We start from the raw sequence: 25,560 nt of genomic DNA on the forward strand, positions 1-25,560 counted from the left end.
GACCGGTGACATCCGTAAATGAGATTGTGAGGAAATAAATCACGAAAGAACATCCACCATCTCACCAGATCTCAAGCCTCCAGATTTCTTCCTGTTCTCACGACTCGAACTCGCTTTGAAAAGAATAAGATTTGAAAGTATTACTGATATCCAATAAAACGTGACGAGGTCTTGAACTGCATCCCAAAAGAAGTCTCCTTGGAAAGTTTCCAGGACAGATCTCAGCGGTGCATAGTTATGGGATGTGACTATTTCGAAGGACAGCAAGGCAACTTTCGTTAATATTTCATCTACGTTGATGTTACAGGACTATTCGCCGAACTTTATTGTCCGAGGTTGTAATACCAAAGAATATAGATAAGGTAATACTATGTGCTGATCAGGGGCGGATCCAGAAATTTGTGTAAAGGGGGTTAAGTTTTAGTGGCCAGCGTTATACCTAAAACATAAAAAAAGTATCAGTTAAGCAGGGTTCCCCGCCCCAATTAGGATGGCACACCTCCTCATATGCTACAAAGCCCCACTTTGAAGTGAGATCAAATTTCTTATTCTTCTAAACTACCTATACCCCCACCCTCCTCCTCGTCCATAAATTTTGTGCAACTTGCTCCGTGGATCATATTCCATTAAATTTTCAGTAGAAGTCATATTTCTTAAGGTAAACAAGCTGGACAAGTTGTCGCAAACTCTGAATGTATTTTTCTTTTGAAAATGAACAAAAATCTGAATAGAGCCATATCCCAGTAACCAAACTCAGTCAATCTTTTGAAATATGACATGCTGAGGAGAAATACCTTGCATATAGAACCAAGCAAAAAAAAAAAAAAAAAAGGTTATCATTGATTTCATGTACTATTTTTTCAGATTTGAAAATTGAAGTTTATCATATTAAAATTCATGCCACACTGGGGTTAGCTGACCCTTTGACCCTCCCCTGAATCCGCCCCTGGTGCTGATCTGGTGTGAATGATATGAAAATAATGACTATTTAAAATAAAATGAAACATTCATTTTTTTGCACGATTTTGGAAGAATTATTTAAGAACAGTTTGTCTTTCTTCTTCCAGGCTCCTTCCTACTCATGGACTCATCCCTAGCTGCAGAAGGGGAAAGAGCTGGTGTCATGACACCTGTTTTCAATGCCAGCACAGGGAAATGCCATCTGCGTTTCTGGTATTTCATGAAAGGATCCCCCAGCATCGGCCCGTTGGAGGTAAGCTTGATCCACTTGCTTGACTTAAGTAGTGGACAATTTTGACCATGAATGACAAAGAGGATTTCATCTCAGTACCAGAGTTAAAGTAGAGGATCGTTAAAGTCAATGTTATCTTGTGTAGATCTACGTTGAGCTCGCTCAAATACGCTAAGGTCATAGGAACTTAATGTACACATTAGATGGGTAATGGTAAAAGACATTTGCAATAGGAAAAACATTAGAGCAATTTTTTAAGTCAAAGGAAGGCTTTTTGGCATCGTTTTTATAAATAGCATTTATCATCGCCAAATTGCTACAACCGACAAACCATTTGTGCTATTGTTAAACACGTTTCTATTATAACACGTTTTGAACAAGTGTTTAAGGTAAATAGAACGTATATGGAGCAAATTGTGTTATCAAATCAAATTTTTGTGACCCTTCCTCGCCTGGTAGAAAAAAAATTCTACTACTGTATTTTTAACGCTAATTTCTTTTCCCTTTAGTCCATCACCAGTGAACTCGCTTTTAAAAGAATAAGATTTGAAAGTATTACTGATACCAATAAAACGTGATTACCAATCAAGCGTGACGAGGTTTTAATAATTAAAGTTTGTCAGAACGAGCTCTATCGTCAGTTGAAACGTGACAGCTGATTTAAGAAACAAAGAAATACTGTCTGACCGCCGATAATATGGAAGAGCAATCATCCGGTTTATTGGCGGAAATGGACGCATCTATTAAATTACAGGGGTGGTAGTTTGTTCGTTATGGATGTGCGGTTTCGTCTCTTAATTATTTAGACGCAGTTTTGTAAAACTGTAGTAATCGCATTATTACTACGGTGTCAGGTTAAGTTTGTCCCAACTAATAGAAATGCATAATAAGTCTCACCCTGAGTAGTAATTTCTGCAGCACATGTGACCTGATACAGTAAAACCTGTGAAGTTGACCATCCTTGTAAGTTGACCACCTGACTAAGTTGACCGCTTCTTTCAGGCACAGAATTAGCCCTTATTATATAAATCAGCTTTTGTAAGTTGACCACCTGTATAAGTTAACCACTTAAGTAGTGCACCGCAAGTGGTCAACTTACACAGGTTTCACTGTATGAACTGGAGAATTTTTCTTTTAACTAGGTGCGCAGCGAAGGAGAGCAGGGGTACACTTACTTGGTATTCAACACGGCAGGCGCTAAGGTACCCAAGTGGCAGTATGTGCACAAAGTGGTCGGCAATATGCAACCCTACAGGATCAGTTTCATCGCCACCAGAGGCGCAGACAATTTCACTGACATCGCCATTGACGAAGTGCGATTCACCGACGGATGCGAAGAAGGAGGTAAGTTTCCATCGGATTTAATTGTAGTAACTTAACTACGCACAAGTGTACTTGAGTCACGATTCGAAAAGCCTCAGATATCAAACTCGTGACAACCATACTTACCAGCAGGGGTACCCCACAGGGAGGTCACTGTGACCTCTCAAAAATCTCCAAATTCGGCGAATTTTGTCTGACGTTTTGGCGCATTTAAAAACAGCACTGTAAAATTGCATTTTTTAAAAAGAAAATAATTATGCCTGATGTCTTTTCTCGTTAAAATGATGATATGAGTGCATGTTCAAATTTTGTTTTTCGGCAAAATTCGGAGTTTCATTCGGCAAATTACGAATTTTCCCTCTCCCAAAACTGTAAGGTCGAATTGCTCCTTGGTCAGTTACCCAAAGTGTCGAACGAAATCTTCTTCAACCAATCAGATGGCTTAAATCGGTGGTTCGGATGACTGATGAGTTCATGGTGAATATAGCTTTATCAGTCAAATTGCAGCTGTTGCTCGAAACCTGCAGTGAAGTTAATCGTCCTTTTCTTAGAGTATTTTCTTAAAGAAGAATAGTTATATACAAGGGCTCAGCTAGAACTAGTTCACAATGAATATAAAAAATGGAAAATAAAACGTAAACACGTGAAATCATGCTAATTAACTTATCGGGAGTCAACGATATTTCACAGAAAGAACGTTTTATTATTATTATTAGTTTTTTTTTTGTGCCAATTGCTGTGAGACTGTCCAAAGTAACAATTTTTCTGTTCTTCTTCCAAACACAGGTGATCTGATCATTAAAAACAAGACCGACATATGCTACAGAGGATATTTCCAATGTAAATCAGGGAGAGTGCCCTGCGTACCCACTAAATGGAAGTGCGACTGCGCACCGGACTGCGAAGACGGAAGTGACGAACTCAACTGCGGTGAGCATTAAGTACTTTCATTTCCATCAACACGAGAAGTTTTCAAAAGTTTCATTCATTTCGAGATGGCAGAAACTTAAATCCTGTCTTCTTTTAATTTTAAAACCCGATTAATATTACTTCATTGAAACATGTTCGAAACAGTTCTTGACGGGAGTCGAATCTTGAGCAAAGAAGGGACCGAGGGGACATGATTCAGTTGTTTAAATTTATTAAAATGAGAGATGTTACGGGGCTGAAGTTAAGCACTGAAAACAGGACAAGGGGTCATTGTTTTAAGCTATTTAAATCTCAGGCTAACTTGGATATTAGGAAAAATTATTATTTTAGCAGGGTAGTGGAATCTTGGAACAGCTTACCGGAACAGGTGGTAATGAGCAAGGGAGTAGATAGTTTTAAGAGGGCCATTGATCTTCACTGGGGATTGTAAATTGACTAGGACCAGTCTAGCTGGGCCCAGAGCCTGTTGCTGTTCGTCACTTTTGTATTTGTATTTGTAAAAATAGTTAAACATCAAATAAAACACACATACACAGAACCTGCAGCTGAACGCCTCAGCACACATTCGATTAACTAGGAAGCGCAATTATGTCCATGAAAACAGGCATAGCCTTGGACTGGGTGTGAAAGGAAAATATATTATAACAGGGGTTTTGTTGGAATTTCAATTCTCTTCTGTCATAATGTACTAACTGTTTAATTAGTTAAACCGTATGCAAATTTCCGTAGCTTAAAACCAGAAACATATTTAAGCAATCGATTGTGTGCATGTAAGTGTGTATCGAGTTGTTGATTTTGTCAGTTAAACATGTTATGTAATTATTTTTGTTTTACATTAATTCCAGAGTGTAGAATAAATACATTTTAACAAAATATGGAAGTTATTTCTCAGTTTCTAACTACGTCAGAAATATCACTGGATGCATTAACTCTGTTAGTTATCATAACAGTTTTCCAAACTTTACCGATTCGCTGCACTCTTTGTAGAATTAGACTTTTTGCTCGACAAAGCATGTCGGTCTTTCTTTCTTTTTTACTTCCTTTTACAAAAAAGGAAGTATTGTATTCGCGAAAAAAATTTCACTCAAAAATCGGCCTTAATTTCCATTTTTCTCACCACTAATGAATGTTGAGTTTTTTTTTCGACTCGCCCACACGTGGATATATGCCTAGGAACCTACTCGAAATATCTATTTAAACGACACCCGAGTTAATTACAACGAATTTTCTCGTGAAGTCCGTATGTACGTATGTATGTGCGTATGTGTGTATGTATCTCGCATAACTCAAAAATGGTATGTCCTAGAAAGTTGAAATTTGGTACGTAGACTCCAAGTGGGACCTAGTTGTGCACTTTCCCTCTTGGTTGCATTCGGACGTTCTTAAGGGGGTCTTTTGCCCCTTTTTAGGGGGAAATTATTGTTAATTTCGATGTAAACTCAAGTGGCATTACAATTTGTCGGACACTTGGCGATATATCGCCAGTCTAGTGGTCGCCAAATTTTTTCGCCAACTTGGCGACAAATTTGGCGATTTTGTTTTTAAATTTGGTTTCAATTTGGCCACTGTTGGTGATATTTAGAGAGTAAAAAACTGAATCACATTAAAATTGCCAATAATGGGGAAATGACATTAAATTGGAGTAAAAGGAAGTCATGTGATGCACACATCAGCTCGTTTTTTATTGGAGAAGAAATCACAGTTGACTATGCATGAATTTGTTTCTTACATTCAGTGTAGTTGAGTTCACAGCTAGAAGGAGCAGATCTAGAATTTAATTTTAATAAAAGGGTATTTTTCTTTTCCCTCACAATGAATAGTAATAGGAAATTCAGAACTCAATTGTATTTCTACATATTGGTTGCAAATGCTAAACTATTATTAGTCATAGTATTTTATTTTGTTTATTTGTTTCAAAAACTTTGCTCCTTTCTTTCCAGGTATTGAATGCCTTTCAACTCTAGGTAAGTTTTTCTTTAAAAAAAATGAATTTATAATGAATTTTAACTGTTAGTGAAATACATTACTCATAAAACTTAACGTTAAAGTAAATAGTTAGACATATTTTTTCGAAACTCCATTTTAATTCAGTTACTGAACGAAATCGTTGATTTAAGGTGAAATTAGTGAGTTATTGTTCATTGAGTAATTGAAATTTGTGTTAACTCAAGTAATTGAAAAGGTGACAAAATGTAACACGTTTATTTAAACCATCCATTCAATAGCGGCGAAAGTTCGGTAAGCACGTAAAATTTCCACAGGGCAGTGTGCTATGTCTCAAAAACTGATAACTCGAACTGTGCCGAGAAAAAATGTTTTCTTATATTTACATTCACAAATGTAAATTATCAAAATAATCAATTTTGGTTCTTTGTTCTGAAAAAAAAAAAGAAAAAGGAAAAAAAATGAATAGCTGTTTAGATATTGTAAAACTTATAAATCGTGTTGAAATATTGATTGGGGAAGACGAAATGATATGGATAAATCTTATAAAGACACGGAAAGAATTTTCATGAATCCAATCTTTCTTCTACATATTAGATATAGAAGAAAATTAATTGAATTTGTTACGTAAGACCTACGCAATCCTCATATTTCTGAAAAAAATTAGTTCTGTCATATTGCTGCTCGGGCGCAGGAGAGACATAACTCAAAAGTTTGAAAAATCAAAAACTTATTTTTGATTGAAAAGCTAAATTTAACTCTCTTTCTTGGCACAGAACGCGCACGAAGTGAGTTTACATAGCTGGTTGCGTATAAACGATATAATCAGTAAGGACTCGTGATTTAAATTTCCAAATTAAAAAAAAAAATCGAATTTCAAGCTTTGAAAAAATATTTAGTCAACAAAAACCAACCAGTAAACATGTTTTACGTGTTTTGTTGTAGAGAATAAATGAGTTAAAGTAGTATAAAACCTTGAGTTTTTCCTTTTTATTTATTTATTTATTTTTTTGAGCTTTGTAATTAATAGATCAAAATAAACAGCGAATGTTTAGCGTACTTGCGATCTTGCTATACTAATTTAAAATTATCTATTCGAGCCGTAACCAGAGTTTTGTGTTTCGGAGAGGGTTTTACAAAACACACATTTTTTGAAACGTTTATATGGTCTATCCAATTTGGTTTCATGTGTATTCTATTGATTTTTGTTACAATAGATTAGCTAAATGGTGGGAAGGGATGTTCTCATACGCCATATTGTTACACAATAAATGAATTTCTCAGTAACTACCATAAACACACAATGAGTTTGTACAATTTTTCACTCATACAAATTTCATTTCACAAATAAAATTGAAATAATAATAATAACAACAATATTATTTTTGTCAGCAAAATATAAATAAATAAATAATGGAAAAAAATTCTTTGGATGAAAAATTTCAGAGGGGGTTCGAACCCTTATGAACCATCCCCTTGCATACGGCCTTGTCATCTATGAGAGCTTGAAATTTTTATAAAGGCTACAAATTTGATCCGGATGGACGGGTCCGGATAAGCGAGATTCTACTGTACTGTCCAACCACGGATTGTATGGAATTTTCAAAAGTTCAGATAAGACGAATCTATCTGAATGAGGGGGAAAAGTAAAAATTTGATGCCGTTATTCCGCTCCTTTCAATGAGACTCAGCTTCTGCAAAAGCTGGCATCGCTAAAAAATAATAGATTCGTCCATTTCCGGTTGCAAAACGGATGTTTGTCTTAAAATACAATCCGTGGCCAGACCGTAGTTACCTGTTTATATCTCTTGCAGCGCCAAAGACTCTGCCCCCCACACAGCCCCCGGTGACGGACGTGACGCGCATCAGCCAAGACGACTGCAAAGACGACGAAAGAGCGTGCAAGAGCGACGGGAAGTGCATCAAGGCTTTGCTGGTCTGTGACGGAGTCTTTGATTGCCTCGACCATTCTGACGAATCGGGATGCGGTGAGTCCTCTCCCACTTTTTATCCTGCTTCAAAACATTTGTGGCGTATGTGGAGAGTATCTCTACTTTGTAAACCCAACTTTGTTCCTCAGTTTTCAAGTCCTTTTGACTTAAGCCCTGGTTTCCTAGAAACGAAATCACCGAGCTTTGGCGTCGCTACTCGGCGTGACGCTGAAATCAAAGTCAAGTGATTCCCGCGTGGCCACTCACGACGTCGATTTAGCTCGGACGCGCATGCGCAGAAGAATCAACTTTTCCTCTCGGCGCCGAAGGTCGGCGATTCGCTCCTAGGAAACCAATGCTTTAGCGGTAAAGCGTTGGGTTGCGGTGTTTTGCGGAACCCCAGAGTTCTATAGAGATAGATCACTCAAGAGTTTTGGGAAACTAGCATGCTTTCTTTTAATTCCAACTAATCACTTAAAATTCGATAAAAATAGGATTTGGTTGAAGCTTATAATCAGCATTTCCCAAAACGAACAGCAGATAAATTTTAGAGATAAAACTTATTTATTGCTAATAATGCACAGCTTGCTATTTGAGTTCAAAATATAGGATTTGAAATTTGTATCAAAACATTTGGTTATTTTAAGATTTTTTTACTTCCTTTTACAAAAAGGAAGTATTGTATTCGCAAAAAAATTTTTACTCAAAAATCGGCCTTAATTTCCATTTTGCTCACACCCAAATGAATGTTGAGTTTTTTTTTTTTTTTTCAACCTGACCACACGTGGATATGTGCCTAGGAACGTACAGACACCCGAAATATCCATTTTGACGATCCCCGAGTTAATTACAACGAGTTTTCTCGTGACGTCTGTATGTACGTATGTGTGTGCATATGTGTGTATGTATGTCGCATAACTCAAGAACGGAATGTCCTAGAAAGTCGAAATTTGGTGCATTGATTCCTAGTAGGGTTTAGTTGTGCACCTTCCTTTTTGGTTGCTTTCGTATGCTTCAAAGGGGGTCTTTTGCCCCTTTTTGGGGGAAATCATTGTTAATTTCGATGTAAACTCACACTGTTAAAAACATTTCCTGAAAATAACGGATAAAGTACCGGCAGCAAAGTTGCCGTAAATATTACGTTTCCGTTAAAGTATTTTCCGTGACTTAACAGAAGTTCCATTTCACATTTCTCCGTTTAGTTCTGTTCTTCCATTTATAAATTTTCCGTGATTTAACGAAAATTCCATTTCTCTTCTTTCCGTTGATCTATTTTTCCGTTTTTAAATTTTCCGGTCATCTATTTTTCCGTTTTTAAATTTTCTGTGTCTTTACAGAACTTTCGGTTCTTGGTTTTTCGTTGCGCTATGTTGTCGTTTCTCATTTTCACATATTTTACTGAAATTTCATTCTCGTTTTTCTATCCTATGTTTAAAATGATATATAATAGAAAAATAGTTAACTGTTAAAAAACTATTTTTTTAATTTGTATTTATTACTTAAATATATTTTAAGTGAAATTTTTGCTTACCTTTCAAGCATCTGTCTCGAAATTTGCACCTTCAGATGAATAAAAATAATCGAAAAGTACCAACATGGAAATTAGTGGATTTGAATATAACACCTATTTTTGATGCTGATACTGTTCGATATTTCCTTTGAAAGCCCCTCGTACATATTCTGGCGTGTCATGGAAAAGCATACATGAAAAATAGAATATTTTTATTTGCAGAATGAGTCAAATAAAATAAAATTAAAAACCGGTTGACTTTATCATGGAATAATATACCTGATGGAGAGTACCGCATACCAATTTACTGTGTTTAAAAACAGAATCATTGACATACACGTGAAGAATTTTTTGCTCAGATGATGCATCCTCCCCCCCCCCCCCCCCACGGTGATTTCCGCATTTTTCACTCATTGGAATAGCAACATAGATTTTTAGTGCATAAGCATTATACTTAGGCTAAACATATCAATCAGTTCGTTTTACCCGAAATGTTTTTATAAGAAACTTGCAATAATCTCAAATAAGTTTTTTGGATGAGATCCTAAGGAAATAAATTAAATAATTTATATTTTTTATTATAAATGAGAAATCCCGAAAGGAGTAATGAATGTTTCCAGATTTCTAAGTAGTCAAGAAAACTTATTCTTGTCAAAATTGTAATTGTACTTTCAAAGATTAACAATCTGCTATGCCTTTTCGCAAAAAATATAACAGCAGGAAATACTTTTATTTAGAGATTCAAAATGTTTACTTTCAATTTGTCAAAAAAAAAAAAAAAAACTGAGTGATTTTTTCCGTCTTGCTCGCACACCACGATAATCTGCGGTTGATACGAAATGTTGGCATTTAACGTTTTAATGACTTTCAAGAATACAACGCGTTAAAGCAAAAACAATAACTTTATAATTCTAACTATATACTAATATAACTAATATACTTATATATATTAGTTCTATAAATTCTAAATCAGCTACCATCGGAATTCTATCAAATGCATATTAACAAGAAAAATACATTTGTATATTAACATGTACAAAGATATTTAACAATACTTACATGTGACCAGCGGTGCTAAATTTAAGTGTCTCCATTGCATCTGGATACAAGTAATCCAATAGCTTTTATTTTAAATGGATAACACGAGATCCTATAACTATTCTCACCGCTAGAACACACAATATACCTAACGAATAGAATTGTTCGAAGTATTGAGCAAAATAATACACCGCAATAATATTTTAATACTGACTCAGTAAAACCCACATCAAATCAGCAGGGCGATCAAAACACAGCTGCCTGTCTGAAAATGGCGCAAACATTTTTCCAAACCTAACAAAGCCCAAAGGCGTAAAAACAATTTCGACACACGAGTATATTACTTTCCAGACATGAAATAGCAAGCTATCTATTTTGTCTACAACACCTGAGTTGTTATTCTAAATAAGCTTTTAATTAACAAAATGTAACAGTGCGATTTAATAAGCACTATCAAAAAGCGATGTTTATCATAACTTGAAGGCTAATCAGAATACTAACAAAGTACAGCACAGCGGCAACCCTAGAAATGGAAAAATTCTGTTTTCGTTACTTCCTTTCATGATATTTCTGTTTTTGTAAGGAAAAAATACGTTTTGAAGTATTACATAAATATTCTGTTAAAATCAGTCAGAAAACTACCTGAACTTTCAGGTTTTTTTTAACAGTGCATGTGGTGTTATAATTTGGCGGACGCTTGGCGATATATCGCCAGTCTTTTGGTCGCCAAGTTCTGTCACCAACTTGGGGACAAATTGGCGATTTTTTATTTTTTTTTTAAATTTAATCTGGTTTCAATTTGGCCACTGTTGGTGATATTTAGAGAGTAAACTATTGAATCACATTAAAACTGCCAATAATGAGAAAATGACATTAAATTGGAGTAAAAGGAAGTCATGTAATGCACACATCAGCTCGTTTTTTATTGCAATAAGTATTATTTGAAAAAGCTTCCTTTTTTAAAATTGTTTTTACAAGAAGCCATTTTTGGGTATTGAATTCAAACTGAACTGTACAAGATACACCAAGGGTTCTGTAAAAAAAATTGTAGATGCAAAAAATGAGTTCCGCTTTTCAAAGAAATTAAGAAACAAAGGCCTGCGGATCAAAACCCGCTGCGGACAGATCACGGACGTGCATCACTCAATCTACTGTGCTGGCGGAAAGACGGAGGAGCTAAATTGGTGGATAATAAGAAGAATTAAATTAATGAAGAAATAAAAGCTGCTAAAATAACTTACAAGTCCATTAATGCCATTGATTTATTTTTCATAATCAGTTTAATGCTATTGGGGGAATTCCCTCAACCAGAGACATATCACGTACCATCACTGATGCCGGCTAAGCTATCGGCAGACTATTTTTCAACGATTTTGTTGCATTAGTTAATTCAATAGAAAATGCAGTTGCAGCTGGTACGGCGGATAATCCGGAATGGTGGATATTCGAAAGATGAATAACCGAGACTACTGTATAATTCCCTCAGTCAGAGACATGTTAGAGATCACGTATCATCACTGATGCCGACAAGCTATCGGCAGACTATTTTTCAACGATTTTGTTGCATTAGTTAATTCTATAGAAAATGCCATTGCAACTGGTACGGCGCATAACCCGGAATGGCGGATAATCGAAGGATGGATAACCGAGACTCTACTGTATAAGCAAAAAATTGTTTATCCGATACGCAATACGAATAAGCAGAAAATGAATTTTTTTCAAATCTAACTCATTTAAGTTATTTTTTAAAAATATCTTCTAAAATATTCGTAATGGTTTAGTTATTTAACTTGAAACGTCTGAATAAGGCTAGAGAACATCTTTTAATCGACTAGTCAGGCTTAAATTCAATTTCATTGTGCAGTAAAACGACTTTAACAAGAAATTCACACAATAATCCCAAAAGTGCAAAAAAATGACTTGTGAAATTAATTTCTAATTGTATTCGAACTAAACTATTCAGCAATTTATATATATATATATATATATATATATATATTTTTTTTTTTCTTGCCATTTCTATTCTAAACATGGATTGGGCCATTTTTCAGATTTAGCCAACCTATGCGAAGCAGGATTTTACTTCTGTTCTGACCAGAAGACTCGCCCTTGTCTGTCCAGAGAATACATTTGCAATGGTGTCAAGGATTGCTCTGATGGATCCGACGAAAGTCTTTGCGGTAGTAAGTAGTAGTCCTTCTCTTTCTTCTCTCCTTCGGTTCACCCTATCCATGGGGCTAAATGATAATAGGGAAGTTTTCGATTTTTCAATTTTATTTTTATATGATAGAGTAACATGTATGAACATCATAGGTGAAAAAAATTTTGCGATACGATAAGTAGTTTTTTTTAAAAATCAGTTTTTAAAGTTCAAGCGATTGTGACGTCAAATGGCACAGGAAGTGACGTCATGCGCTCTTGCGCCGCGGGAGAAGCCGAAGGACGTGCAGTTGGCTTCGAAGACGAAACGTAAGGCGCACTTCCTCGCATTTAAGTCCTCGCGTTTCTGGAACATTAAACCTCTCATCCTCTCGGAAATATTCGAATACCATCATTGATGTTACTTGAGGAAGATTATTTAGATTGTGCTTTAACGAATCCGGCCCCCATAGTGTGTTCAAAAGGATTATTGAATTTCTAAAAAATAAAAATATCAGCGCGCTCAAAATATCCGTAGCGAAAACAAGGGATCTTCGGCGGAAGGCTGCCCGTTAGTGCCCTGTGACGTAAGCTCGTGACGTTTCAGAAAAGCGCACTTTTGCAGGTGGATTTTTAAAAATTCATTAAAAATCAATCACGGTGTTTTAAAATTTGGCGATGGTGAATTTTTTAGTTTTGAGGGTCAATTAACAATATTCAATAGTCAAAATATGAACATTTTATAGGTTGCAACTTCCCTATTTTCCATTTATATTTTTTGAAGTTCAAATTTACTGTTAAAATGAAAAATAACATTTTCATACAAGTTCTGTTACAAAATACATTCTTACCTCTATCTGTATCTTTCAAAATAAACTACTAACTTGTTTATTTCGACAAATATATGTTATATGTTAATTATTTCACTATGTGCCACATTCCCTAATAATACATATGTGAAATGTGAAAGAAATTTTGATTTAAATTTTGGGAAAAGATTATATGCAGTTCAATATATGATATGGCTAATGCAAGATAATATGTTTTACAACTCTCAAACACATTGTTCCTATTTTGCAGCGTGTATTGACAATTACTGTCGAAACAACGGCAACTGTTCTTTGCAAGGCAGAGTACCTGTTTGCACGTAAGTAAATATTTTTTATTCATCGGTCCGCTCAATCTGTTTTAGTGCTTTAGCTGTCTGTGACACAATTTCAAGGCTGTTAAAAGATAGTTGGGACATTTTATTTTTGTGTACCAGTTGTAGTTATAAGGTACATTAGAACTTCATTAAACTTTCCCCCTTAGAACAGACTTCTACAGAATCGGTAGAGTTTTTTAAAAAGGTTTAATGATAATTTAAAAATCTAATAACTGAACCCTTTTTCTTTTGATTAAATTTGCAACCTAGGCATGAATAGTGCAATAAACTATGGTAATCGAATAAGACTTTGGAGCGTCAGTCCAACACCACAACAGCTGAAAGTAGAAAGCCTTTGCACAAAGCAATCCTATGAAATGTTGATACAAAGCATTATTTTTTGCTTCAATAAGAGGTCTGCTTATTAATGAATATGCTTTGCTGATAACTCTGAATGTCCGGATTTTCCTTTATCCCGATTACTTTTGGTCACAGTTAGTCCGGATAAATAAGGTTGTTCTGTATTTGGGTAGTTGGGAGAAACAATCAATCCCTAGCACATTCAGAATTTACCATCCTGGGGAAAGTCGGGGTGCAGGGAGTACAACAGCCCAAGCATATATATATATATATATATATATATATATATATATATATATATATATATATATATATAAAGCATATATATATATATATATATATATATATATATATATATATATATATATCAGTTACCATGTAAGGATTTGAAACAAGTGTGAAAAGCAAGGCTCTGGGGATTCTGAAACCGCCACCCTCCCCCTTTCGCTTTGCTCCTGAGATCTAATATTTTGTTTGTTTTGAAAAGGTAACATCTCTATTCTGATCTCATCTTTTTCCTTAGAAAAGGGAACAATCAGTTTTAATTTATTATTTTTTAATGTTTTAATCAATCAAATATAGTTTTAATGAAATACACTATGATTGCAATCACTTCGGTAACGTTTTTCACGCTTTAACAACTCAGCTTTGACTCTAATTCAAGACTTGTAAGTTAGCGATGAACTGTGAATTCACGTTTCGATTGACAGCTCTACCAACTAAAGTCGTGCAAAAATGAAACCAGGAGATATGAATTGCTCACAAAATATGAGCTCATTTGATACCTCGTTCGACGATTAACCTAATGATTCTCGCGGAAATAAGGTTTCAGACAGACAGACGCGCGCAGATTTTAACAGTGCTAGAGGGCTTCGTTCTCCTTCTCCCGTTTGCCGTCTGCAACAGATCGATCCGTCTTCGGCGGTGTATTACGGGACTTCGCCCTCTTTGAACAGTCGAAAACTCGTAAATTAACAAAATAAAGTTAACTGACGTTTTAATTAATGTCGCTGCTAATTAAAGTCGTACAAAAATGAGACAAAAATGGAATTCTCGCAAAATTTCGAATCAATTGATGACTTGTCCGACTTTCAACTCCCAGTGGATCGTGTGAAGATGAGAATTCAAACAGACAGACGCGCACCGGCTTTAATAGTATACTAGGGGCTTTGCACCCTGCTCGCTCCCCAAATCCCCGCTCACACCTGCGGTGACTCAATACCGCCTAAGGCGAGTGACAATTGATTATTTTTAATGCTTTTTTTCCTGCATGCATGGGTGCCACTTTTCAGTACTGAGGACGGAAATCCGTCACAAAAAAATCGGTTAACGGTTTCTGTTCTTTAATTGAATATTTATTTTCTTTTAATTAAAGTCCGTAAACGGAAATCCATCAGCCGATTCTTTTAAGAGGGAATGGAACTACTTTGATATACCCCCCCCCCCCCAAATCGGAAATTTGGCGACTTTTTTTCTCGCCAAGCAAAATCTTGGCTTGGAATCGCAAGCTTTTCAACAACACTATATGCAGTAGGCATATTGAAAGCTAAAAGATAAAAATAATTAATAGAAAAAAATATAATTGGAAAATACAACCAGATTTGCAGCAAAATACAGTAAGTCAGAAATCTGCTTGATCACTTCACAGAGAAATGGCGAATGAATTAAATGGCGCTAAAACATATATGAAATCCAAAAATTGTTGCCACAAAGCTTTTAAAAAAAACTCAAAAAATGGTACAAAATACAAGAAAATACTAAATTTGGCAACAACAAAAACCTAACAGCTGAAAAAACCTAAATTGGCAACACCAAAATAAGAAACAACAGTCCTAAAAAGTCCGTAGGGAGTGTCAGATTTGGCACATAATTTTTTTTTTTGGGGGGGGGGGATATCAAAGTTATACCGAGGGAATTTCGTCCTCAGTACTGAAAAATGACACCCATGCCTGCATGTCATGTACACATCCTGGATATCCTGTAGACTGTTTGTATCAATTCATATCTCGTGACCTTTAAGGTTTAGAGTGATGAGACAGCATGGAATAGCTTTCCCTAGATGTCCTGCATTCAACGGTACTATAGTATTGACCTGATAGAGATTGATAGTTCGGATAAGATAGGGTTACAGGCACACAGACAAACGTGCATAGGTGTCAGCAGTAAGACTTGTCGCCTTGGCTCACCTGGGTTGGTGTACAGACACTCTCTTAGCCAGCGTACTTCGGGGCCTTGTTCCTTCTTGCAGCCAGCAGCGGTACGTTAATTAAACAGCAGTACATTAATTAATCCTCTTGCCGCGTCACAAAGCATTAAACTGCTCGTCTCTCTTACTCCGTTCTCCGCTCAAACCTGGAATTAATGGTTAAACGTCACCTTTTCTCCGCATGTACTCAATCCACTTTCTCTTGAACCAAAGGAAGGAGTTATCGGCAAATGCCAGCTACTGCCCAACCACGGATTGCATGGAATTTTCAAACGTCCAGATAAGACGAATCTATGTGAATAAGGGTGAAAGTAAAAATTTGATGCTCGTATTCTGCTCATTTGAATGAGACTCTGCTTCTGAAAAAGCTGACATCGGTAAAAAAAAAATAATAGATTCGTCCATTTCTGGCTGTAAAACAGATGTTTGTCCTTCCATACAATCCGAGGTCAGACAGTACTTTCCGAAATTTCGGAGAGAGGAAATACTTGCTGACTATAAACGTTAAAACTAATAATACCTCCGCTAATTTAAGCCCCACAAAGGTGAGACTGGGTAGATAATTTTTCCCGAAAAACTACGAATCTTTGGTTGCCTGGATTGACTCTCAGCAGCTTTTGTACTCGAGGAGATGAGGTTACAGATGCAAATGCGGGTGGATTTCAATTGCAGAGATAGATATGCTGACTGGGACATTGATTTTGTGGTGCTTTATAATTTATCACGCAACTTATGTGACATTTCCTTTGTTTCTTACTACAGGTGTCCTCCTGATTACGTACATAACCGATGCGCGAAGAAAATTGAAGAAACAGAAAAGGAAAAGCTTGACAATGTCAGAGGTAATTGACTTGCTCTTGCTTCATCAACGGGTTCGGCTTTTGCAAACGTATAATACAAGACATGGTTCAGTTATTTAAAGATCTTCAGACTGGTTTTCTTGAGAATGACTTATTTAGTTTCGAATCTGAACTTATTTCTGAACCTAGAAAGTCAAAGGCCGTGTGTCCATTTTTTAAAAAATCAGGAATAGATGTATCTTTTATTATTAAAAACTGAGCGTATGTATCTATGTATGCACCTATGTATCTATGTAGTCACCTATGTCCAAGTTTCCTCTCCCGAACAACAGTGAACTGACCATCCTACCAGGTATCGATGGATTCGTAATCTTCCCGTCTTTATGTTAGGCTATTCAACATAATCTTCCGATAATAATTAGCGGATACATCAATTAAAAACTACTTTAATTATGACACTTAGATTTCAACATAAAATTCCCATTTCCAAAGGATTTCCTCCATTCAAATTATTATTAAGTGCTTCATCTCAACTTTTCGCAACATTGCTTTTATTAAAATTATAGCGTGAATAAAATCATTGAGAAGAAAGATCTGTTGCCACTTTTGTTTCTCGAACATGAACAAGTAGAATTCTTGCTTTGTTTTAAAAGCTTTTCCTGCAATCGGGGTATTTAAAATATTTACTTTTTGGTTATTTTTCCGAAATCTGCCACCAAATTTCACTGTTTTTTTTTTTTTTCCAGCCAGAGTGTTCAACACGCGTCACTTGATATAACTTTTATTTTCGAGGTAGATCGTGCAAAGCCGAGCGACGCAGCTAGTATTACTGAAATTTTTGTACATCAATCAGAAATTTTAACACACTAAGCCAAATTCCCAACAGAAAAGAAGATAGATAATGGAAAAAAAACTTTCTGGCACATTTCAAAGGGACTTTAAACATGGGTCCTACATACTTCTTTTTTGTTGTGACATAATGTCATTTATCTCCCAGTTACAAATTTCATCTTTAATTGAAACGCTAATTACTTTCTCTTGTCTTCTGACATAAGTTTAGGGGTTTTATAATCTCCTAACCAATGGTTGCAACTTACTTTTTTACTTCCTCTTACATAGTAAAGGAAGTATTGTATTCGCGAAAAAAATTTCACCCAAAAATCGACATTAATTTCCATTTTGCTCGTCCCCGAATAAATAGAGTTTTTTTTTTTTTTTCAACCCGACCAGGATAAGGGCCTATGAACGTATAGACACTAGAAATATCAATTTTGACATTCCCCGAGATAATTACAACGACTTTTCTCGTGATGTCCGTATGTATGTATGTGCGTATGTACGTATGTGCGGATGTGCGTATGTATGTCGCATAACTCAAGAACGGTATATCCTAGAAAGTTGAAATTTGGTACGCAGACTCCTAGTAGGGTCTAGTTGTGCCCCTCTCCTTTTGGTTGCATTCGGGTGTTTCTAAAGGGGTCTTTTGCCCCTTTTTTGGGGGGGGGAATCATTGTTAATTTCGATGCATACTCAAGTGGTGTTATCATTTGGCGGACACTTGGCGATATATCGTTAATTTTTTGGTCGCCCACAAATTTGGCGATTTTTTTTTTTTTAAATCTGGTTTCAATTTAGCCACTGGTGGTGATATTTAGAAAGTAAACTATTGAATCACATTAAAATTGCCAATAATGGGAAAATGACATTAAAATTGGAGTAAAAGGAAGTCATGTGATACACACATCAACTCGTTTCATTGAAATATCGCACACCAAGTAAAACGCTACCACATCTGCAGAAACTTCTTTTCGGGACAAATAAATTTAAATGTAATGTACCTTAGCTTAAATTCTTGTAGTAACACACTGACAGATCTCAAAATTAGGGTTTAAAAAAAATTTTTTTGTTCGTTTGCAGCTGTCATGCATTTTTCTAGAACTAATAAAAATGCACCAGGACATGTATATATGTTACTCAAAATCTACAATTTTTGACTTGTGGCAGTGTTGCATTAGGAGTGCGATATTTTAGCTGAAAATGGTAGATTGCTTCGGAGTCAGTCTGTAGCGGAGTGATCTAAGGGATATTTCTTTTTCAGGTGCCGGTGTGGGCTGGATCATTGGCGTTGTTATTGGAACCATTCTCCTCATTGCCATCATGTTCATCATCTGGTACAAAAGGAACACCAACGCGTAAGTACCACCGGAACACCAACGCGTACACCAAACGCGTTGGCATCCACTTGCTGGAAGTACTGGTTAGTTGGGATAGAGGGAAACAGAGTTTGAATGAGTATGTTCGAATGGAGTAACCCGTTGCAACGGTTGGTTGATTAAATGACGTCAGCGGTTGATTTGATGACGTCATGGTGAATGTCCATAGGATGTTTCCATTAGTTTTCATCAACCGGTAACTCTCTTAGAACGCGCCTGGTTAGTCACCGGTTGACCAGTTACTCTATTCGAATATACCCTGTGTTTCATTTTTAGATCCATTTTGAATGAACTGATAGATAAAATGTTGTACATTGTGTCCAAGACTACAGTCTCTGAGGGACACTGGGTACGAAAAATCTGACTTTATGACTTACAAAATGTACCTATATGATAGAAAACAAGCTAAAGAATGAGTACATTTCATTCAAACTGAGATCTCATAAGAAACAGCAATGTGATAAGCTCAAGAAAAGCCACCCTCAAAAACTTAAATGCCAAAAATTTGCTTTATTTTTTTTTTATTCATTTTTATAACATTTTTTCCAAGCATAGATAAAACTTCTGTATGAAAAAATATGAAGTGGCGGTATTTTTGAAAGATGCTATTTTGAGAATCCACTGATGGTGTTCCTGAAGTATTGATTACGAACTTGATATTGACAGTACAGGACAAACCATCACTGGTTGGGTTCACAAAACTAGTCATTTGACCTAATAGACGCTTAAAAGGGCTTTACACCAACAAATAATAAATCTGAGGCCCATAGATCGTATACGACCAGTTGAATCTTCCAACTGTAGCCTTCACGTCTTTACTCACGTGTATTGGCAACGATATGGTTGATAGCAAGCGTAGAGCGCAATTTTAATTCGCTTGTTGATTATCATAACGTGGAACCGTGGTAGAAAGATGCGCCAAAATGCACCATTTGTGACGTCATCAAGACCATGCCTTGTTTGAAAGATCTAACATTAAAAAAAAAACAACTGTTGGAAAAATAAAAATATTTTCTGGGTCTATGTTTTTTTTTTTTTTTTTTTGCTTATTCTATCAATTTTTCAGTGACTAAAAGTAGTACTTTTGACTGAAGGCAACAGCCCCATTTTTGTCAAAACGCACAGCGAAAAGGAATGACAAAGTTATATTCATTCACCACAGAATACAGTATTTATAAGGTAGATGGAAATAGCTAAATTGCCCATCAAAAATAACTGGGAATGTGAAATTCATTAACAAAACAATAGTTTTAGTAACCTTCCACTTAAAACTAGTGGAAACCAGTTACTTTGCATTCGTAGATCTGCAGGGGAGGAAGATGTAAGAACTCCAAACTTTAAAAATCAACTTTTTTTCAGTGTCGTGTTCAAACAATGATCTCGCCTGCACAATGGGGTTGTTTCCTTCAGTCAAAAGTAGTACTTTTTGTCACTGAAATTGATGGAATAAGCCAAAAAAAAAAAAGCATGGACTCAGAAAATACTTTTATTTCCCAACAGTTATTTTTTAATTATTTTTTTAAAATGTCCGATTCTTCAAACAAGGTGTGGTCTTGATGACGTCACAAATGATGCTCTTTGGCGCATCATTCTATCGCGTTATCACGTTATGATAATCAAGAAGCGAATTACAACTGCGCTCTACGCTTGCTATCGACCCTATCGTTGCCAATACACGTGAGTAAAGATGCGAATTAAATATTTTGGACCGTGAATGGCATTTCATTATTTGTGATGTCATCCGCAGAAGCGTTAAACGATGAAAGAGCACCGATTTAAGTAATTTTTTTTAAATATTAAACTTAAAGAAATTATTTAAAAATGGTTAGATTCTATGTTTTTAAGCATGCTTTTTCAGAAAAAAAAAAAATTTAAAGTTTTGGAAACGACCCCATTTGAAAACATGTGGAACTCTCAAAATCTCGTGTTTCTAGTCGTTACTCAACAGCAGTTTAATTTCAGAAACTGACACAAGTGTGGTCACAGAGATTGTTCCCATTTACCCCAACTGACCCAATTTACTGTTTAATTATCAGCTATATTTCCTATTCTCTCATTTACTTACTTATTTGGTTTTGCAGAGAAAGATCTCGATTGGCACATGCAGTAGATAATCCTGTGTACGGACTGAACCTGGATACAGTAAGAATCATTAAATATTTTAATTTTTATTTATTTATTCACTAACTGTACCCGACGCGCGTTGCTACGCCAACAAAAAAATACATCATTATACTGATTTTCATGACAATCGGTTGAACGGGGCAGAAGTTGTTACTCTGCAGTGCCACCTGGTGGCGAGTGGCTTCAATGAGCATATTATGCATCTTCTCCGTGGAAAAATACATATATATAGCAATTTTCATAATAATCGGTCCAGGTATCAAGTGAAGCCGTGACTATACTCAAATTTTGTACTCACGCAGTTTGCAAGATCAATCAGTCGCTAAAAATATCAAATAGAAAAAGTTTTAAATCCCCCCGTTGCATGAAAAGCCATAAAACAATAAAGAAAGAATTTATTTGTTCAAACTCAAGAAAAATGGCAACAGCTAACTTCTTATCAATGAGATCTTTCACGCGAATTAATTTCTGCAGCCGATAGTTTTATTCGTATTTATCCAATGGATTGTGACTTAAATTGGAATAAAAAAGGAACTATCGATCGAATTTTTTTCGAACTGGTCTATAAACATTCCCAGGACCAAAAATAACAAACGGTGAAAGTTTCAGCCAAATCTGCCGGGTAGTTTTTGAGTTCATGGATGACATACAGACAAACATTCATTTTTATATAAATATAGATTTATTTACACGCAATACACAATACGAAATTCTCAAAAATTCAAAAATGACGACTAGACATGAGTAACGTATCTTTTTTAACATCTGGAAAATAATTTGTTTCCACAATATTTAGGGTACTCTCGGAAACGGGGAAAGGTTGCAGCGATGCCACCGCAGGCGTTCGGAAACCTCAAACAGCTGCTCTTTGTCGTGACCTACCAACGTGAGGTCATTCTCTGTAGCGGTGACCTGGTTGCAACCGCTCTCACCCATCTTGCACCACTGTCTCGACGTGGTTAGCGAGATCGATCACGTGGCATTTTTTGACCAATCCGGTCGTGCTTGAAGTTTCAATCTCGGAGCATGCCCCACTGCTGAACTAGAACTTACCGCGCTGCTACCACGAGTGTTTGGAAACAAAACTTTTCTACCAGGACTCCCCAGAAAGAGACCAGTGACATCATAACCGCAAACTGACCACGGTGTAACAGGTGAACTGTTTTCGAACAACGCAACCTTAATATGGGTACTTTTGCAAAAAGTCTGTCGACGACTGTCGTCAAATCGAAAAACCTCATGAAAACGCTGAAGAAAAAAGCAAACCTTAGCAAAACTTCGGCGTCTTTTGGAACTAAGTCAAAGCGGCACTATCTAGGGGTTTTCTTCTCTTTATTTTATTTTTTTTAGTATTTATTATTACTATTTTTTTTTTTAATGATAAGAACAAGTTTTATTCCCGGGTTGGGCATGGTTAACTCAGTCATTCATTCCTTCATTGGTTCTACAAAATGAGTACCAAGCGTACTTTAGAATTGAACACTGGGGGTTCTGCGTTAGGCTGACCACCTAACCAAAACATTTGCCTTGCACCCCAGAACCTCTAGTCAGGAAAACTGAGTTAGGCCCAGTAGGCTTTGACCCTCACGGGTTGTCGAGCCACAGGGTTTGATTTTAAGAACACGTTTAGCAACTTCCGAATTTGAGTCAAAAACCACCATTGTGAATTTTCTATTCAGTCTGCATTGATTCGGTTTTGCTTTTAGATTTATGAGCGTATCACTAGAAACTGCTAAGTACAGGGTATCCCAAAAGTCTTTGACAGAGTTTAAAATTTCATAGAAAGGCAACAAATTGTCGTATGAATATGCAGTATGCTCCATAATACTTCACAAGTTCAAAATTTTTTTATAAAAAAAAAAAAAAGGAAAAACGTGTGATTATAAGTAGTCGCTATATCATCACCGTAAGCAAATCGAACGTCATGTGAGGTGTTTAACCATTTTATTACTTCCTTTTACAAAAAAGAAAGTATTGTATTCGCGAAAAAAATTTCACCCAAAAATGGGCCTTAATTTCCATTTTGCTCACCCCCAAATGAATGTTGAGTATTTTTTTCAACCTGACCACACGTGGATATTTGCCTAGGAACGTACATACACCAGAAATATCCATTTTGACGATCTCCGAGTTAATTACAACGAGTTTTCTCGTGACGTCTGTATGTACGTATGTATGTGCGTATGTGTGTATGTATGTCGCATAACTCAAGAACAGAATGTCCTAGAAAGTTGAAATTTGGTATTCAGACTCCTAGTGGGGTCTAGTTGTGCACCTCCCTTTTTGGTTGCATTCGGATACTCTAAAGATGGTATGTTGCCCCTTTTTGGGGGGAAATCGTTGTTAACTTCGATGTAAACTCAAATGGTGTTATAATTTGGCGGACGCTTGGCGATATATCGCCAGTCTTTTGGTCGCCAAGTTTTGTCGCCAACTTGGCGACAAATTTGGAAAAAAAATTTTTGAATTTTGTTTTAAAATCTGGTTTCACTTTGACCACTGTTGGTGACATTTAGAGAGTAAACTATTGAATCATATTAAAACTGCCAATAATGAGAAAATGACATTAAATTGGAGTAAAAGGAAGTCATGTGATGCACACATCAGCTCGTTAAACAGAAAGCAATACCGTTTATTACCGGATTCAATGTGTGTTCATCAGAGTTCATGAGATGAACTCGTGTGCCGTTTAGGTATGGTTCGAGCAACATACGGTGCAGACACTGAACTCTAGTAATCAAAGGTGTTGCTTTCTGTTTAATAAAATGGTTAAATATCTCACATGACGTTTGTTTCGTTTACGGTGATGATATAGCGGTTACTAATAATTACAATTTTTTTTTATACATAAGGTCATAAAAAATTTCTTGAATCAATGAAATATTATGGCGCAAACCGCATATTCATACGACAATTTATTCCTTTTCTTTTAATTTTTAAAATGTTCCACGGACTTTTCCAACACCCTGTATTTTAGAAAATACTTGCAACATTCCTAGTCACGGGCCATGTATTTCTTTGCGTGTGATAAGCTACAGAGGGGTCTTTTCCTGTCTGATTTATTTTTTTACTTCCTTTTACAAAAAAGGAAGTATTGTATTCGCGAAAAAATTTTCAGCCAAAAATCGGCCTTAATTTCCATTTTGCCCACCCCCAAATGAATGTTGTGTTTTTTTTTTTTTTTTAAACCCGACCACATGTGGATGTGTGCCTAGGAACGTACAGACACCGGAAATATCCATTTTAACGATCCCCGAGTTAATTACAACGAGTTTTCTCGTGACGTCTGTATGTACGTATGTACGTGCGTATGTCTGTATGTCGCATAACTCAAGAACGGAATGTCCTAGAAAGTCGACGTTTAGTACGTAGACTCCTAGTGGGGTTTAGTTGTGCACCTTTCTTTTTGGTTGCATTCCTATGCTCTAAAGGGGGTCTTTTGCCCCTTTTGGGGGGGGATCATTGTTAATTTCGATGTAAACTCACGTGGTGTTACAATTTGGCGGACACTTGGCGATATATCGCCAGCCTTTTCGTCGCCAAGTTTTGTTGCCAACTTGGTGACAAATTTGGCGATCTTTATTATTTTTAAATCTGGTTTCAATTTGGCCACTGTTGGTGATATTTAGAGAGTAAACTATTGAATCATATTAAAACTGCCAATAATGAGAAAATGACATTAAATTGGAGTAAAAGGAAGTCATGTGATGCACACATCAGCTCGTTTTAAATTCATTTAAAACTGACGCATACGCGTTGTAATAATTCTCGCTCTTATTTTTCTGTCCTTTTTATCTCAATTTTTACACTCACATTTTCTCAAAACTTAGTCATTTGTGTTCTGCTTTTTTTATTTTACATACAACAATTTCTGTGCTTAACTTGTTCAATTTCATTTCAGCTGACATTTGGGGAATTGAATTCTCACATGCCCGTCAGAACCGAAGATGTAAGTTAAATGGGCAGTTGTTATTTTTCTAATAAATTCTATATTTCACTAAATGGTCTCATGATTTTTGCTCATTAATATTTCCTCAGGGAGCTGGAGCCACAGCCATCGAAAATCCCCTCTACGCATTCCAATCTGAGATTAAGTGAAAAGACAATGCCTCTACTCATATGTGATCTTCACTTTTCTTCGACTCATCAATCATTAAACAATTGTACATTAAGCATTGAAAAAGAACTGTGTGTACATAGTAGGGACAACCAGAGAAGACGTTCCGTTGTTTTTCATGTAAAAAATTAATCTCTGTTACGGTTTTGTTTTTTAGCATCATACTGTAAAAATTTCCGAAAAATAAACGCTTTCTATTTTGATTCAGTACTTAGTTTATGTAGATATGTATTAAACGCAGACAAATGGATTTTTGAGCAATCACGATTGCTTATTGCTTTCATTTGACTGTTTTGATGTGCTATGATTTTATTTTCTCGCCAGCACCCCCTGCAGCATCACCGTCGACCGGCTCCTCACGATGCTGCTCCTATAGCGAAAGCCGTCTCCAGGTTGCATCCATGTCCTACACACACACGCACACGCACATACACACATATACACCTACACGCACACAAAAAAACACACCAAACATACACACACAAACTCATACACACACAAACACATATAGACACCTACACATACACACACACAAACACATACACACAACTACCCACATATTCATGCATGCACAAACTTATATGCACAC

At 36.1% G+C, this 25,560-nt stretch overlaps 1 protein-coding gene across 1 annotated transcript in view; it reads left to right on the forward strand.

Annotated features, from left to right (window-relative positions):
- Positions 1-25,172, forward strand: part of LOC129224200 (MAM and LDL-receptor class A domain-containing protein 2-like) — a 150,054-nt gene extending 124,882 nt beyond the window's left edge. Inside the window, 12 exon segments of the mRNA XM_054858617.1 lie at positions 1,068-1,213; positions 2,335-2,536; positions 3,302-3,445; positions 5,386-5,409; positions 7,204-7,377; positions 11,920-12,051; positions 13,088-13,154; positions 16,480-16,559; positions 18,616-18,709; positions 20,812-20,872; positions 24,756-24,803; positions 24,893-25,172. Coding sequence (XP_054714592.1) covers positions 1,068-1,213; positions 2,335-2,536; positions 3,302-3,445; positions 5,386-5,409; positions 7,204-7,377; positions 11,920-12,051; positions 13,088-13,154; positions 16,480-16,559; positions 18,616-18,709; positions 20,812-20,872; positions 24,756-24,803; positions 24,893-24,952 — 1,232 coding nt within the window. The 3' untranslated portion in view covers positions 24,953-25,172.
- Positions 25,173-25,560: the final 388 nt, after the last annotated feature.

Source organism: Uloborus diversus, chromosome 6 (genome assembly GCF_026930045.1).
Source record: "Uloborus diversus isolate 005 chromosome 6, Udiv.v.3.1, whole genome shotgun sequence".
NCBI classification, from domain to species: Eukaryota; Metazoa; Arthropoda; class Arachnida; order Araneae; family Uloboridae; genus Uloborus; species Uloborus diversus.